The sequence below is a fragment of the Megalobrama amblycephala genome, linkage group LG19, assembly GCF_018812025.1.
Source record: "Megalobrama amblycephala isolate DHTTF-2021 linkage group LG19, ASM1881202v1, whole genome shotgun sequence".
NCBI classification, from domain to species: Eukaryota; Metazoa; Chordata; class Actinopteri; order Cypriniformes; family Xenocyprididae; genus Megalobrama; species Megalobrama amblycephala.
Window position 1 is genome coordinate 16617802 of NC_063062.1, and position 17456 is coordinate 16635257.

General features: G+C 36.7%; 2 protein-coding genes across 6 annotated transcripts; one reads left to right on the forward strand and one right to left on the reverse strand.

Moving 5' to 3' along the window:
- The first annotated feature begins 13 nt into the window (after positions 1-13).
- On the forward strand, positions 14-8655 carry dcun1d5 (DCN1, defective in cullin neddylation 1, domain containing 5 (S. cerevisiae)). 5 transcript variants are annotated; one of them, XM_048169178.1, is made up of 11 exons: positions 14-146; positions 874-930; positions 1060-1094; positions 1205-1307; positions 1392-1483; positions 2189-2259; positions 2374-2465; positions 2560-2668; positions 6959-7063; positions 7254-7356; positions 8225-8655. In XM_048169178.1, exons 3-11 carry the CDS (start codon positions 1076-1078, stop codon positions 8278-8280), a joined length of 750 nt encoding a protein of 249 aa, XP_048025135.1. In that variant the 5' UTR covers positions 14-146; positions 874-930; positions 1060-1075; the 3' UTR covers positions 8281-8655. The 5 variants fall into 5 exon arrangements, with proteins under 5 accessions (XP_048025135.1, XP_048025139.1, XP_048025136.1 ...); XM_048169182.1 differs by having other exon boundaries at positions 16-146; positions 1060-1102; XM_048169179.1 differs by having other exon boundaries at positions 119-233.
- An 879-nt stretch (positions 8656-9534) lies between these two features.
- Positions 9535-17446, reverse strand: LOC125254120. Its single transcript, XM_048168563.1, has 4 exons — positions 17095-17446; positions 15087-15202; positions 14537-14767; positions 9535-11047 (listed from the first exon to the last, which is right to left on the reverse strand). Exons 3-4 carry the CDS (start codon positions 14760-14762, stop codon positions 10089-10091), a joined length of 1185 nt encoding a protein of 394 aa, XP_048024520.1. The 5' UTR covers positions 14763-14767; positions 15087-15202; positions 17095-17446; the 3' UTR covers positions 9535-10088.
- Positions 17447-17456: the final 10 nt, after the last annotated feature.

The following is a 17456-nucleotide window of genomic DNA, read 5'->3' on the forward strand; positions in this document are numbered from 1 at the left end:
CTTTTATTATGTCGGTTGGGGAGCCGGAAGTGTTCATTTCTTCAGTCAGTGTGGTACAGAAGCAGTCGCAGATTTCAGCCCAAACGCAGATGAAATTGTTAACAAATAAACTCAAGAGGACGAACTAAAACCATTTGATAATTCAGGTTTGATGAGTGCGCACTTTATTACACTGAGTTTCGTATCTGTGGAGTGTTTTATTGGGTGTTTATTTGTGATATTTAAATGAGCCGGTGAGGTGGTGTTCATATATGTTCATATAGCACATGCATGTTTGTCTTTCTTTTTACTCATACCATCAGTTGTTTTGACGCTCTTTTAGTTTTAACCTCTATATGAATATATTTTTATTGATATCACACGTTTCGATGAGTTTCGGGCTTTGGCATTAAGCAGTTCAGCCATTTCAGTACCCACAAAGGCGATGCGTCAGTTTTGTTTTATTGTTTTTCAGTTGTTTGTTTTTTAATTGCTTTTAACTTTATCTGTGTAAATCAAACATTACGTTTAGTGTCAGGGAAATTTAGTACAGTCTTGGGTTAATTTTTGGATCTAGCTGCATTCATGATATGATTTTAATAAGCAGCCATTTTAAGTTCTATTTAAAATAATACAGCAATACATTTCTTTATGTTTTAAGTACGAAGTTTAAGCTCAAGTGTTTGTCTAGACTTTTTTTTTTATTCTGTCAAATGGATATTCTGCTTTACACATTAACATCAGGATTTGCCTCGGGTTTTAAAATAATTATGTGACATTATTTATGTTTATAGTTGTTTTTGCAGGCTAAGACGTCCAGCAATGACATTTGAAGATATTTAGCATGTAAAGCTGGTAAACATCACATAAATTATTTATTTTTCTTTCGTAAAGGTCTGAACAGTGGGACGATAAGAAGAAAAGAGATATTTGTGACGATATCTTTGCCTTGTAAGTCCTATATCTTGACAGCACATATTTGAATTTTAGCATGAATTAAAATTTAAATCTATTTGTTGTATTAAGTCATGCTTTGACTATGAGTATGAAGTTGTCATTTTGTTTTTCCTCCTGTTTTAGAGTCTAGTACACTTGAATGGACACGGTGCCTAAAGGTACACAGGTAGAGATGGTTTCTGCTTTTTTGACCCTGAAATATTGAATTGGATGGGAAGGAAAGCGGCTGTCAGCTTCAATTGCTTCTGTTTGATTGTGATTTGTTTAGTAAGACCAACCCAACTTACCCGAAGCTCCATTATGCCTGTGAAAAAGAAAAGAAAGTCGTCCGGCTCAGAAGACCCCAACATCAGAAAGTGCAAAATCACCAGGTAAAAATATTTCTGTCTTTCTCTCTGCATCTTTCACTCTTTCATACATATTCACTGTATCATTCCCCTCTTTTATCCCCTTAGTTACTGTAGGACACAAACTCCAGGACGGATGGTAAACCCAGAGGATCAGTTTTCTAGCAAGAAATGTCTTGCCTGGTTTTATGAATATGCAGGTATGTGAATCAATGCTTTCCTTAAAGTCTCCATGAAATCAAAATGGACTTTCCTTGTTTTTTTGTTTTATGGATTATTGCAATATTTATTATAAATGATTTATCCATGCACATTTTTTTTTTTTTAAATTCATGTGCTTCATAATCTTTAATCAAAATAACTTCCCCTCCCTCTTGCAACGACATCGCAGCAATAGCAAACCATAAAGATCCAACCATCCAATCAATTCCAGATAGACAAAAAGGCCTGCCTGCAGTTTTTTCTTAAGAAGCCATTTCACTCGTGTATATATACGTCACAATAGGGATAAATTCAGTTTCATGCTGACTTTAAACACATGCAGCCAGTTAACATGAAACTGCATTTGCAAACCATTTTACTTCCATAATGTGACATTTCCAAGTGTAAACAGTATTTATCAAGAAAAAAAAATAATGACTAGGCATGATTTTATGAATCAGGATGGTGTATAATATGGTGTCTGTATGACATTTGGAGGGCAAGGGCTGATATATAAGATGGCTTGAGGTGGAGCAAGTTATTAAATATTGCTTAAAGATTTTGAAGACTTGCACTGATGAATCATTCGCAATTAGACCAAAAATATGTAATAAGAAAGTCAAATTGATTGCCAAATTTGATTTTATTTTTTCTCTGTTAAATGGAGTTTAAATGATTATTGCTGTGACTTTAAATATGTGTAGGGTCAGATGACATTGTCGGACCAGAAAGCATGGAGAAGTTCTGTGAGGACATCGGAGTGGAGCCAGAAAATGTTAGTAAAATTCATTCATATGTAAATCCTAAAGTTAAGTTTTAGGAACAGCCTTCTGTCCAAATATGAGAAATCACTTGAAATAATGTGCACTGTGTTTTTGTGACCTTTCAGATTGTAATGTTAGTTTTAGCCTGGAAACTTGAAGCAACAAATATGGGATTTTTCACAAAAGAAGAGTGGCTGAAAGGAATGACATCACTACAGTAAGAAAGACCTTCACGTCACATGCCATGGATATTATGAGAAATCAAAAGTCTTTTATGATTTTAGCATTTAACTTCTCGTATCTCTCTACAGTTGTGACTGCACAGAGAGATTACAAGGCAGACTGGATTATTTACGCTCTCAACTGAATGACCCAGTTATATTCAAGAGCATTTACAGATATGCCTTCGACTTTGCCAGGGTGAGAGGCTTTTTTTAGTAGGATGAAAAATCCACATTTTAAGATAAATATTGCTTGCATCTTTTTCTATATGTAATTTTGCGGTGAATTTGTGTCTGTTTAAGGCTGGAATACACTACGTGACTTTTGCTCAGATTTTTGCCCCGATTTGCAGTCTTGAAAGTCTGCACCATTCTGCAGATTTTGGGTAGTCGGAGCCAGGGTTGGGCAAAAATACATCAAAATGTATTTTAAAATAAAATACCAAATACCTCAATTTTAAATGCATCAAAATAAACTACTGTATTTTTGTATTTTAAAAATACTACAAAATACTTTTACAAGGGAGCATGAAATTTCTTCGCAAACCTTCCATCAATTGGCCTATTTGATATATCCCTTCACCATTACACTGACTCAGTTGAGTAAGTACACAATAATAGCAGCAGCTTTTCTCTGCCAGAATCAATCAATAAATCTGACTTATGCAACCAGTTAAAGGCACAAATTATAAAATATCCAAAAAAACACTAGAACAATGTTATATATTTTGTTGACTTGTGTACTTACATTATCCCAAAAAAATTTCCAAAATTGTCTAAATCCAGAGAAATAAGCAATTTTAACCAGGATACAGACCATGTCCGTGCGTCGCCTATCAATGACATCATTACCCTCGATTTCCGGTTTTATTTTGTGGAAACCATGGAAACATCAAAGACACTTTAGTATATTATGTGTTTTATTAGACAGATGGGCAACTGTTTGGATACATTCATTAACAGAAAACTAATCATGTTATATAGCTCAACACATTAAGTCTTTTTGTTTGAATCTTGTTTTCTTGATTTACAGCGAGTACCATGTTTTATCATAACTAATATCAATCTAGCTTACTGCCGTGTGCAAGAAGTGTCTCATAGCAGCCGCTGAGTGAAAACAGAGTAGCACTATAACAACTTTCATCACACAAATGTATCTAATATGATAAACAGCGCTGCTTTACCCCACATACGCTTGACCGGAAGAAGCAGAAGCAGCGACTGTGGCATAATAAAAGTACCGCTGCTCTCGAGACGCGTGTCGCACTCGTCTCTCATTATCAATCACTCCAGCTCCTCATTCAGCTCTCACAGCACTAGGCCATGCTCTGCTTCATACTATAGTAACGTTAATAACCTCATCCATGAACATGATTTCTGCCTGAGTCTCATCACGATTATTTTCCACCGGCCGTAGACGTGAAGACAACACCTCCCATGATTCCGTGAAATCAAGGTGTCATGGAGCTACGCCTTTGTTTTGAATAAGTGACCTCTAGCGGTGAAAATTTACATATTGTAGCTTTAACAGATCAAATATTAACATATCCCTGTGATCTCCCAGATGAAGTTTAGTTTTAAAGTAACCAACAGTATAATGTTTGCAAATAACTCATAACTGTATCCTAATTTAGTTACTTGATGTTTGGTAATGAAGGGCCTACTCTGCATCAGCAACATTGACTCAATGACAACTCATTTATAAGAAGACAATTGATGGCTCCTGTATTCATAGCAACTCGTTTTTAACCAATTAATCATTTGATTGTTAATCATAAATAAAGGGGGCTGCTGCTCGGTATAATTATTTTCAAGAACATTATGTTAATTGGTAAACTATTTAGCCTAGGCTACCAAAACGAACACCAAAACTTAATATGAACTCTTAAAAATTATAGCAATTTACGCAAAAAAAAAAAAAAAAAAAATTGATGGAAAGCTGTCAGCCTGCACATTTCTTGACCACCTTCTTCCATTTGGATCCATTTTCTGTTCTGATCTCAACAAGTCTCTGCAAACTATTGAGTAAGCACCAATCAGAGGCTGCAATTTTATGATGTCATCATGTAGACTTCTTACAAAGTATTTTACAGTGTTCTAAAAATACAAAACGCTAAAGTATTTTGATACAAAATACAAAGCCATTTTCATCAACCCTATCAAATACAAATTACAAAATACTATTTTGTATTTGAAATGCGTATTTGAAATACATGTATCATAAATACTGCCCATCCCTGGTCGGAGCTCACAATTTCACAGAAAATTGCGTTGTGTGATAGACACAGACTCTAAATATTTAACTTCAGACTATGATTCCATCCAGTCAGACAATAACAAAATATGTTTGATATTTTCAGCTGATTTTAGAACGCATATCGTATCATATTGTGTACTGAAGCTGCTCTATCTAGCAGTGTTGCAATAAAATACAATACAAATAACAATACAAAAGTAAATTAACAGAGCATGCATAACATTCCTATAAGACAGTGGTTCCCAAACTTTTTTGCTTGGAGTACCCCCTGAAGGGATCACCATCCTTCTGCGTACCCCCTCTCTTCCATTTCAACTGCAGTCACACCTTTACCATTAAGGGACAATATTTGCCCTCTAAATTGATTTTCCATTTTCCATTTACCTTTATGAATAATTTTATAAAATAAATAATGTTTTAAACAAAAAAAATGTTCAATAGAGAAAAATGCAACGATGGTAAAAGGCCAGATGGCCAGTAGGTGGCAGCAAGTCACTGTTTTTATGAGTGAGTCATCGAGTCATTCATTCAGTAACGAAGCAAGTGGCTGTGAATTAATCACTGAATCATTGACTCTCACGATTCGTTCAAAGCCGCAGAATTGTTCGCGAAACACAGACGTGTGTTGTAGTTCTGCTGTGGTTTTCGTTATTATTTCATTGCAAAATACAGTAAATAGTCTACTACTGTGTTTAAAATGTACGTTATATTTTTTGACCTGTTGTATAATAATGTCACCTTTGCAGTCATGTGGATATTTGGGAACAGTTGCATTCTTGCTCGTTATCAATATTAAATACAAGAACTCACACAAGGTATGTTTTTGTATCGAAGAAAGTTCGAGTCTTAAATCGATATCAATCCACTATCTGTGTTTATATTTGTCCTTTATGCGAATAAGTGTTAAATCCCCACTTTTACAAAGGTGCATTGTCGAGAACGGTAGTAATTTAGCGCGATTTAAGGCAGCAGATTCGGCACGCAATCTATCATATCCATGCTGCTTCTGTGGATACATTCATTTTTGACTGCAAATGATGAAGTAATTTTAAGGTAGAATTAAATGAACTACTCAGCATTTTGTTTGCGTACCCCCTTTTGTCACCTCACGTACCCCCAGGGGTACGCGTACCCCAGTTTGGGAACCGCTGCTATAAGGTATTTTAAATTAGCCTCATTAATTGTCTCATCAGCACTGATAAAACAACTGACTGCACCACTCACCTCTAAGTCACGATGTAATCTGAAGTGTCCGTACTGACCACGTCTACCTACCTAAACCGCATTCAAATACACTTGACTTGTTTTTTCTTTTGCAACTCAGTTACTACAACAACTACTGCAGTCATCTCCTTTACATCCATGTTTGTTTCATCTGTCATGCACCTCCTAGCAACAAGGCACATGTTTCTGTGTGAGTTAGTTGTGTATGGAAAGATTTAAAAGTCTGGTAGTGTATGATCCTCAGTCATTAAGGCTAAGTTGACACTGTCAGTCAAAATCCGATTATTTGTGTATCCGATTGGAATCTGATCTAAAATTATTGATGTCCACAACTGTTTAGATCTGATTTGTGTCTATGCCACTGTTTCGTTTGCCGGAATATCTGCATTGGTTTCTATGGCAATGATGTTGCGTTCGTAGGTATACACCAAAAACAACAACAACAGCAACATGGATAGGATTTGCAATACAGATGTTGTCTTTTTTACAACATGACAATGTGTAGCCACCACGCTGAACTACTGTGTCTTCTGAGGCAGCGGCAGAAAAGTAGGAGGCTGGTATGTGTGGCTTTATTCTGTGCTGCCGGTTTTAAAACCTATCTCCATTATATTGTCATTTTCTGCTCATCTAGCACTTTGAAACTACACAACCTTGTTTCTGCAACAATTTTCAGCATGTTTCCTATAACAACGTCTGATGTTTACGTTTTACGTAGCGTGAGAAAGTCACATAAACCATGTGAAATCCGATCATTTCATGTTTTTTTTTTTTTTTTTTTTTTTTTGCTGTTCATACTTGCTAAATCTGATCTGATTTCAATCAAATATGCATAAAAATCAAACATAGCCTTGGTGTATGATGCCCAGTTTTTCTCTGTAACCATTTACAAAGTCGGCAAATGTAAGATGCCTAGTGTTTAAAATGTGTTCAGAGTTTAAAAGTCATGTAGTGTGTTCCAGCCTTTACTGATGTTCTTTCAGCATATTCATCTGGTTTTATCTGTAGGATAAAGATCAGCGCAGTCTTGATATGGACACTGCAAAATCCATGCTGGCGCTGCTCCTTGGAAGAACGTGGCCTCTGTTCCCAGTGTTCCACCAATTTCTGGAGGTTTGTCATCTCTTTCTCTAAACCAGACTGTCGAATCGGCTGTCAAGCTCCAAAAAGGACAAAAAGATGCAATTTAAAGCCAAACTGAACCGTATATGATCTCTTTTTGGTGGAGTATGCATCTAAAAACTCTGAATTTAGAAGTATTTGTTCTTTAATAATGTGACTAACAGAAGTATCTTTCCTCTAGCAATCAAAGTATAAAGTCATGAACAAGGACCAGTGGTACAACGTCTTAGAGTTCAGCCGTACAGTTAACACAGACTTGAGCAACTATGATGAAGATGGAGCCTGTAAGTGTGTTTCTCTTGTAGAGCTGCACGATTAATCATTAAAAGATTGCGATCTCGATTCAAACACAGATTGTTATTGATCTTATTCCTAAATGACAGCGATTTGGCTATAACCTTTGTCAAAGTCACACCGGAACTCTCAAATCTGCTGCTGACCTAGAGAGTGCAGTTGTATAGGTATGACACACAGTATCAGTATTTCTGTGTAACAATAATTCAAATTGTCACAGAATTATTGGGATTAAAGATTATAGTTCGGATATAAACACTGATGTCTATGGAAGCATTAAAAATAGAGCAAGGCTCCATTCACAATGCAGGCAAATGTGTCCCAAATCTGATTGATTTACTTTATTTTTATTTATTTTATTTTTTTTGCCCACATGTGACTCATATGTTTTCCCCATGACTGTGTGAACAGTACAAACCACATGGATTCTGATTTGTGCCACTTCTATATGTGATGCTAAATCTGATACAGGTCAGATGTTTTGTAATGCGACAGTCATATCGGAATTCATGCGATTTTTATATTACTCAAGATCAACATTCGTCAAGATTATGCACTCATTAGTCATTCAAAAACGCTGATTCATCTAGTAATGAAACAAGTGTTAATGAGTTAGTCGGTATTTAGGGAGTCATTGAATCATTCATTTTAATTATACATTTTTAATTTGACAGCAATTAAGTTTTTGTCAGAACCTCTAGTAAACCACGTTATTTTGTTTAATTGTCTATTCAGAATCATGATCTCTGTTTTATACCAAAAAAAAAAAAGAATCGTGCAGCTCTATTCTCTTGTCATCTGTACATTCATCTTTCTCAGTTAAATTGCTAATGTTCGCTGTCTCTGTGTTGATTTCAGGGCCAGTGATGCTGGATGAGTTTGTGGAGTGGCATAAAGCCAAAATTGCATTATAGCAAAACCAGACGCTGAATTAAAGCACATCAGATTTTTTTTTTTCGGTGTGCCCCAGGCTGCCCCAGAAGATGGCATACCTCTTGAGGATTGCTTCAATGTATCCGATGCCCATTTCGGATCATCACTACCCAGAGACATTTACAGTGTTACTTTAAAAGGAAAATGACACAGAAGAATCACAAGACAAACAAAAGGGGAAATATTTTTCATATGTATTGATTTGTTGAACAGTTCTATTGCCAGTGTTGTATTATTTTTTTTCTGAGAGGGAAACGGTCTGTTTGTAATTTTTGTCCCTTTCATTTTTTTTCCCTTAAAGTTTTACTTTGTTTATAGTGTCTTGAAAAGGAAATAAATAAAGCAGTTGTAAATTATTTTTTCTTCTGGACATTAGTGGCTTGGCATATACAGCAATGTTAGAGCAATAAGGCATTATTCAACAATCTAAATGAAGCATGAATAAAAAAAAAAAAATACTTTCACACACATTACTACTCAGAAGTTTGGGGTCAGCAAAAGAAATTTTTTTAATGATTTTTTTAAAATGAAAGATTCTTAGGCTCATCTAGACTGCATTTATTTGATCCAAAATACAGTAAAAACAGTAATACTGTGAAATATTATTACAATTATTTCTATGCATATATTTTAAAATGTAATTTATTCCTGTGATGCAAAGCTAAATTTTCAGCACTATTACTCCAGTCTTCAGTGTCACAAGATCCTTCACAAATCATTCTAATATGCTGATTTGATGCTCAAGAAACATTTCTTAGTTTCAAAGTTGAAAAAAAGTTCTGCTGCTTCATAATTTTGTAGATTTTTTCTTCAGGTTTCTTTGATTAATAGAAATCTCAAAAGAGCAGCATTTATTTTAAATCAAAATCTTTTGTAAATTAAATGTCTTCACTGTCACTTTTGGACAATTTAATGCATCTTTACTGAAATAATATCGTTTAAGACAAAATTTTACTGACCGTAAACATCTGAACAAGTGCTGTATGTAAGCAATAAGGTACACAAGGCTAGTGCTGTATCGTGAATAAGTCACGGCTGAAGGGCATTGTTAGGCATGACGCAAAAGGACCTGCAACCCCTTCAGCCGTGACTTATTCGCGATACAGCACTAGCCTTGTGTACCTTATTGCTTTTATAAAATGGTTACAACACAATACATATATTAAAGCCAAGAAATATGTATCAATGCAATTTTCATTAAGTAAACAAAAAAAAAAAAAATTTCATTAAGTCACGGGAAAACCCCTTAACTGTTAACTGACAAGATACTGCAGCGGATATTTAAACATTTTTTTATTATGAACATAGGACTGAAGGAAAATGCTAAATCTGAATGCAGATAATAAACTCGATCGATCTTTTTCTCACAATACTCTTCTATAATACAGTAAGCTTCAATGAACAATATAAATTGAGAACAAACAGTTTATATTGCTAAGAGTGGTTGCTAAGGGTGTTATGCAGTGATACACAGATCCATTGGATTAAGCGGTCATAGCAGTGTTTTATCGTGAATAAAACAGCTATTGACCAATCAGAATCAATGACAGGAACTGTTTTATAAAAGTATTTTTGATTACATCTTTAATATATGCAACAAAATGACTACTGTTGAAATGTGAAAATGTGACGTTGTCTGTATAAACATTTAACGATATACACAATTGCATAAGTTTTACACTTAATTTTTTGACAGAATGATAGGTAAGCCTAAGTCAATTGTCCAATCAGACTCAGTTATCACAAAATAAAGAAAATCAGCATAAACTAAATTTCACCCACAGAATTTTCAAAGTTCCTTACAATGATCGTTTCCTCCATTTTGTGTCTCTTGACTTGTTTGTGAGACTCTGTCTCCTTCTGTAGCTGAAACACTGTTTTCATTGGAAGGAGCATCTGGTTGAGTCGACTGGCTCTCAGCTGAATCTTTAACTGGGTTTAAGTCTGCCTGTTTCATGATGGCATTGAGTCGCGTCAGTGATTTAGTTCTGATTTTTGGCCTGAGCTCGTCTTCACCCTCCATCCCAGAGTCTTTGATGTGGCTGAATCGATTCCCTTCTTCATCATAGTTGTACAATTTAATGACGCGGCTCTTCTTCTTTGGATGTGGACTAACCACTGATCTGAACTCTTGGTTTTGTTCTTCACCTTCACAGTCCCGAGTGTCATCCTTCCCGCCATCTGCATTGCCATTTCCTATAGCGTCTACATTATCAGAGTTCCTGCATTCCTGATCAGCCAAACCAATGTCGACAGTGTCTTCTCCAGAGTCGTGGTTTTTATGGAAGAACACTGTCTCAGGTTGTGCTCTGGTGGTTTGTTCATTGTTTTGTCCATTGATGTGATTGTGATCACCTTTTCTATAAGGTATGTGAGCCCTTATCGTTCGTAGACACTTTATCACGTAGGATCTACTGAATGCACCAAGTGTGAAGGCCACTAAAAAGCTCACGATTACTGATGATGCCACAGCCGCCACGAAATGGCTTTCTGACAGCGTGTTGGCGTAAACCTCCCTGGTCTTCCTCGGCTGTTTGTTAATGTTAGGATTTAAGCCCACTACATTAACTCTGTAAGGCACAATTGTTTTGCTCATCTTGTCCTGGCAGATACAGATATAGAGTCCATCATGGCTGGATGTGGCCCTTAAAATCCTCAAAGTGCCATTGCATGTTTCCACTGGGTCTTTGTTTTGGTGGTTGCAGCCATCAAACAATCCAAAAGGTGTCTGCCACCACTGCCTCAGCACTGCAAAGTGAAGAATAAGCAGTCAAAAGAGACACTTTTCATGTCTTTTTTTGCTTGAAATTAACTAACTGAAATCAAATCAAATTTAAAAAAAAAAAAAAAAATAGCTAGTTGCCAAAGCAACATTTCACATTTTACTTGACATATTTATAAAATAATTTATAGACATTTATAGACATTTAAAATGACAAAAACACAACAAAGTTATTAAAACTTTAAATTTAAAATTCACACACACACACACACACACATATCTATCTATCATATATATATATATATATATATATATATATATATATATATATATATATACACACAGTGGGTACGGAAAGTATTCAGAACCTCTTAAATTTTTCAGTCTTTGTTATATTGCAGCCATTTGCTAAAATCATTGAAGTTTTTTTCCTCATTAATGTACACACAGCACCCCATATTGACAGAAAAACACAGAATTGTTGACATTTTTGCACATTTATCAAAAAAGAAAAACTGAAATATCACATGGTCCTAAGTATTCAGACCCTTTGCTGTGACACTCATATATTTAACTTAGGTGCTGTCCATTTCTTCTGATCATCCTTGAGATGGTTCTACACCTTCATTTGAGTCCAGCTGTGTTTGATTATACTGATTGGACTTGATTAGGAAAGCCACACACCTGTCTATATAAGACCTTACAGCTCACAGTGCATGTCAGAGCAAATGAGAATCATGAGGTCAAAGGAACTGCCTGAAGAGCTCAGAGACAGAATTGTGGCAAGGCACAGATCTGGCCAAGGTTACAAAAAAAATTTCTGCTGCACTTAATGTTCCTAAGAGCACAGCGGCCTCCATAATCCTTAAATGGAAGACGTTTGGGACGACCAGAACCCTTCCTAGAGCTGGCCGTCTGGCCAAACTGAGCTATCGGGGGAGAAGAGCCTTGGTGAGAGAGGTAAAGAAGAACCCAAAGATCACTGTGGCTGAGCTCCAGAGATGCAGTCGGGAGATGGGAGAAAGTTGTAGAAAGTCAACCATCACTGCAGCCCTCCACCAGTCGGGGCTTTATGGCAGAGTGGCCCGAGGGAAGCCTCTCCTCAGTGCAAGACACATGAAAGCCCGCATGGAGTTTGCTAAAAAACACCTGAAGGACTCCAAGATGGTGAGAAATAAGATTATCTGGTCTGATGAGACCAAGGTAGAACTTTTTGGCCTTAATTCTAAGCGGTATGTGTGGAGAAAACCAGGCACTGCTCATCACCTGTCCAATACAGTCCCAACAGTGAAGCATGGTGGTGGCAGCATCATGCTCTGGGGATGTTTTTCAGCTGCAGGGACAGGACGACTGGTTGCAATCGAGGGAAAGATGAATGCGGTACAGGGATAAGTACAGGGATATCCTGTACGAAAACTTTCTCCAGAGTGCTCAGGACCTCAGACTGGGCCGAAGGTTTATCTTCCAACAAGACAATGACCCTAAGCACACAGCTAAAATAACGAAGGAGTGGCTTCACAACAACTCCGTGACTGTTCTTGAATGACCCAGAGCCAGAGCCCTGACTTAAACCCAATTGAGCATCTCTGGAGAGACCTAAAAATGGCTGTCCACCAACGTTTACCATTCAACCTGACAGAACTGGAGAGGATCTGCAAGGAGGAATGGCAGAGGATCCCCAAATCCAGGTGTGAAAAACTTGTTGCATCTTTCCCAAAAAGACTCATGGCTGTATTAGATCAAAAGGGTGCTTCTACTAAATACTGAGCAAAGGGTCTGAATACTTAGGACCATGTGATATTTCAGATATTTCAATCTGCAAAAATGTCAACAATTCTGTGTTTTTCTGTCAATATGGGGTGCTGTGTGTACATTAATGAGGAAAAAAATGAACTTAAATGATTTCAGCAAATGGCTGCAATATAACAAAGAGTGAAAAATTTAAGGGGGTCTGAATACTTTCCGTACCCAGTGTGTGCATATAATTATATATATATATATATAAATTTTAAACACCATCAGGATAAGTATAGTTTTATTCTAAATTCAGTTGTCACTCAGTATAGCTATAGTTCGAGACCAAAAGCTTGTTTGAAAGTTATTGATAAACTAAATATATATACACCAATCAGGCATAACATTATGACCACAACCACCTTCCTAATATTGTGTTGGTCCACCTTTTGCTGCCAAAACACCCCTGACTCATTTAGGCATGGACTCCACTAGACCCCTGAAGGTGTGCTGTGGTATCTGGCACCAAGATGTTAGCAGCAGATCCTTTAAGTCCTGTAAGTTGCGAGGTGGTTCCTCCATGGATCGGACTTGTTTGTTCAGCACATCCCACAGATGCTTGATTGGATTCAGATCTGGGGAATTTGGAGCCCAAGTCAACACCTCAAACTCATTGTTGTGCTCCTCAAACCATATCTGAACCATTTGTACTTTGTGGCAGGGTGCATTATCCTGCTGAAAGAGGCCACAGCCACCAGGGAATACCATTTCCATGAAAGGGTGTACATGGTCTGCAACAATGCTTAGTTAGGTGGTACATGTCAAAGTAACATCCACATGGATGGCAGGACCCAAGGTTTCCCAGCAGAACATTGCCCAAAGCATCACATTGCCTCCGCCAGCTTGCCTTCTTCCCATAGTGCATCCTGGTGCCATGTGTTCCCCAGGTAAGTGAGGCACATGCACCCGGCCATCCACGTGATGTAAAAGAAAACGTGATTCATCAGACCAGGCCACCTTCTTCCATTGCCCCGTGGTCCAGTTCTGATGCTCGCATGCCCACTGTTTCCACTTTCGGCGATGGACAGGGGTCAGCATGGGCACTCTGACTGGTCTGCATCTATGCAGCCCCATACGCAACAAACTGTGATGCACTGTGTATTCTGACACCTTTCTATCAGAACCAGCATTGACATCTTGAGCAATTTGAGCTACAGTAAGCTCGTCTGTTGGATCGGACAAGGGCCAGCTTTCGCTCCCCACGTGCATCAATGAGCCTTGGCCGCCCTTAACCCCATCGCCAGTTCACCACTGTTCCTTCCTTGGACCACTTTTGGTAGACACTGACCACTGCAGACCGGGAACACCCCACAAGAGCTGCAGTTTTGGAGATGCTCTGACCCTGTCGTCTAGCCATCACAACCCTTTTCAAACTCTTTCAAAACCTTAGGCTTGCCAATTTTTCCTGCTTCTTACACATCAAATTTGAGGACAAAATGTTCACTTGCTGTCTAATATATCCCACCCACTAACAGGTGTCGTGATGAAGAGATAATCAGTGTTATTCACTTCACCTGTCAGTGGTCATAATGTTATGCCTGATCGGTGTATATACTGTATACACACACACACAGCAACTTTGGGGTTGAATGGTTGAGCTTGGCAAATGCAATCAACACTATACAATTTGTGTCTCAAATTTCAAGAAAATAGAGTAAGATTGTATATTTGTATTCCCAACATGCTGTAGAAAGAAATTTCTTTGTATTTGTGCTGCTCACCTTCATTTCCTTCATCTTTGCACTGAAGCGTCAGCATTTCTCCTGGATGAATGTGAACTGAGTTTTCAGGTCTGATCTGCAGATGGTTTGTTTGGCTCATTAGAGTCTCTGGTGACTGTTGAGAGTTTCTCTCATAAATGTCACTGTGTTCTGTTCTGCTGCTACTAATACATGGAGAGTTCCATAGGAGAATCAAACTCAACAAAGAACTGATTCTGACCGCCATGGTCTCTATAAAAAAAATAAAATAAAAATAAAATAAAAAAAGAGATGTTTATTAACTTCATACCATGTACCAATATTACTGCATTTGCAATAATTATGTTAATATAAGACAGCTCTTTGACCCAAGTCATTCATATTATATATCTATGTACAGCAGCCAGAAAAAGTACGACTTATTTGTCTTCTCAAAACAAGCAAAACCTGAAATGTTGTCAAAGTAGAGAATTTCTTACTGTTATCATTAGAAGAATGAAATACATTTAAAACCACACAGATATAAGACCTATATTTAAATATCACTCAGATCAGCCAGTCAAATACTCACAGAAGAGGTCTTGTAGTTTGTGCTGTTGTCTCAATAAGAAGAGTAAAGTACAGTCCTCACATGACAGCTCTTATATTTCATCTCGTGCTCCATGTTTAAAGATTAACATTTTTTCTCTTCAATAATAGACAGGATGTCATGTGGATGAGAATGCCAGTGGTTTAAGTTGATATAACAGTTAAAGACGGTTTATTATGGCTGAACAAATGTGAGTTTTAGGTAATTAGTAACATTCTTTGCCACCATGATAAATTTATGCAGAGTAGCAAATGAGAAATTGACAGTTGTTTAAGCAGGTATTCTGATTGTATCCATTCATTGCAATACAACAGCAGAAAATCATATTTGGGTATAACTCTGATGTATTTCTCTCAGTGGTGCATCGCTTTCCAAAAATGGTTGACAGATTTGTTCTGGTGAGTCATGGACAGGAGGGAAAACAAACTAAATCCAAATCATGAAACATTTGTGGACTGTTAAAAAATAAAAGGAATTTTAAAAATGAGAGTTTGTTGTTGTTGTTGTTGGTGATGATGATGATATCAAAGACAGCAAAAAAAATTAAAAAAATAAAAAAATAAATAAATAATTCAGGCCCTTCATAGATATGACATTTAAATTCTGATCCCTTTACTTAAACATATCTAATTTTGTCACAACTTAATTTAATTGTGTTCAATCAACTTAATATAACTAAAACTGAAGTTTACTTAATTAATCTGTGTTAAAACTACACAAATAATTTTTGATGACATAACTAAATTGGCAGTGGATCTGTAGTTCCCAGCATGCTTTGCAAGGGACTGCATTAGGAGAGTAAATTAAAGGATTAAAGTGTTATTTATGTGATTTTCTGTAAAGGGAAAGATGTTGTTAGTGTTTAAAGTTCATTTATGTTGGACATTTAGAGGAGTTTCTGTAATGCTTTTTTAATTTCGTGGTTTCCATTATGCAGAAGAGTGGCGCCTGTGTTTAGGCTGTGGGCACTCAGTAATCCATGCTAATGTCAGGAGTGACACTAATCTATTTTATATGTTCAATATATTGTGTACAATGATGAATGAAATTATAAATTAGAATTGATTTTCCTATGTTTTAACATAAGTTTGACAAGTATAAAAAGGTGTTTAAAAATCATTTAAACTGTAATTGAGTTGGACCAACTCATTTACATTTCATTACATGAATTTGTTTTCATGAGTTGGGGCTACACATATTTATTGAATGGAAATCCTGCCCTCAATTAAATTGCGCAACACACTCCTCACAAGCAGCAGAACGTTTATTATGCCGCAGTCACCGGCGCCGCTTCTGCTTTTCCGGTCATGAGTATGAGGTAACGCAGCTCTGTTTATCATATTAGATACATTTGAGTGTGTTGAAAATGTTATAACGTTACTCTGTGCGTTCACTCGGCGGCTGCTGTGAGACACTTGTTAAACACTGCAGTAAGATAGATCGATTTTAGAGTATCATATTAAATGCTGGATGGCTTGTGTTGATAAATGGCATGCAATTAATTTTAAAAAGTATTGCATGATGGAGAAAATTCTGTATTACTGTTACTAAAAATAAAGCTTCATCTGATTATGCTATGTTAGCTACTTCACAAAATAGTTTTTCTCTGAGGCATGGTAAAGCATGGTACTCGCAAAAAATCAAGAAAATTAGATTTAAACAATAAGACTAAATGTGTGGAGCTATATAACAATAATTCGTTTTCTGTCTATAAATATATCAAAACAGTTGTTCCCTTGTCTATTAAAACATATTAAATATTAAAGCGTCTTTGGTGTTTCCATGGTTTCTACAAAATAATACCGGAAACCGGGGTTAACGCGGGTATGACGCAATTGACAGGCGACTCCTCACACGTCCCAGAGCCTTGGTTAAAATTGCAATTTTCTCACGATTTACAAATAGTTGCAAACATTTATTTGTAAAACCTAGTGTTTTTTTGTTTTGTTTTTTTTGGGGTATTTTACTGCAAAATTCTTACATATTGTACCTTTAATGCCCTGATGATTTGTGTCCTGAAGAATGGATGTGGATGTGGTAGTCCTTTTATGGATGTGGCAGATCACGGTCACAATTTCGTACACAAATGTACATTACTCATCAATAATGATTATCGAATGTGATTGGACCATAGTGACCTGCGTTGAGAAAAGTACATCACGTAACGTCACCCTACTTCAGCAGCAATCTAGACCATTTTCGAATTTTTTTTAGCAATAATTATACATCCAAATATAAACAACTTGCAGGCTGTGCACACCAGTGATCCTCATGAAACGTTACAGAGTTTTTGCCACAAGGTGGCAGCAGTAAACTAAAAGATCACCATGGTTTGTGAAACTTTTGTTCTGT

Bases quoted from the DNA above. Each gene is read 5' to 3' on its own strand.
- dcun1d5 (XM_048169178.1), top strand. The intron at 1,308-1,391 runs GTAAAAATATTT...TTATCCCCTTAG, and splicing joins AGAAAGTGCAAAATCACCAG to TTACTGTAGGACACAAACTC. The intron at 2,260-2,373 runs GTTAGTAAAATT...GTGACCTTTCAG, and splicing joins TCGGAGTGGAGCCAGAAAAT to ATTGTAATGTTAGTTTTAGC.
- LOC125254120 (XM_048168563.1), bottom strand. From the start codon at position 14,762: ATGGCGGTCAGAATCAGTTCTTTGTTGAGTTTGATTCTCCTATGGAAC. The intron at 11,048-14,536 runs GTGAGCAGCACA...TTCACTTTGCAG, and splicing joins CAAAGATGAAGGAAATGAAG to TGCTGAGGCAGTGGTGGCAG.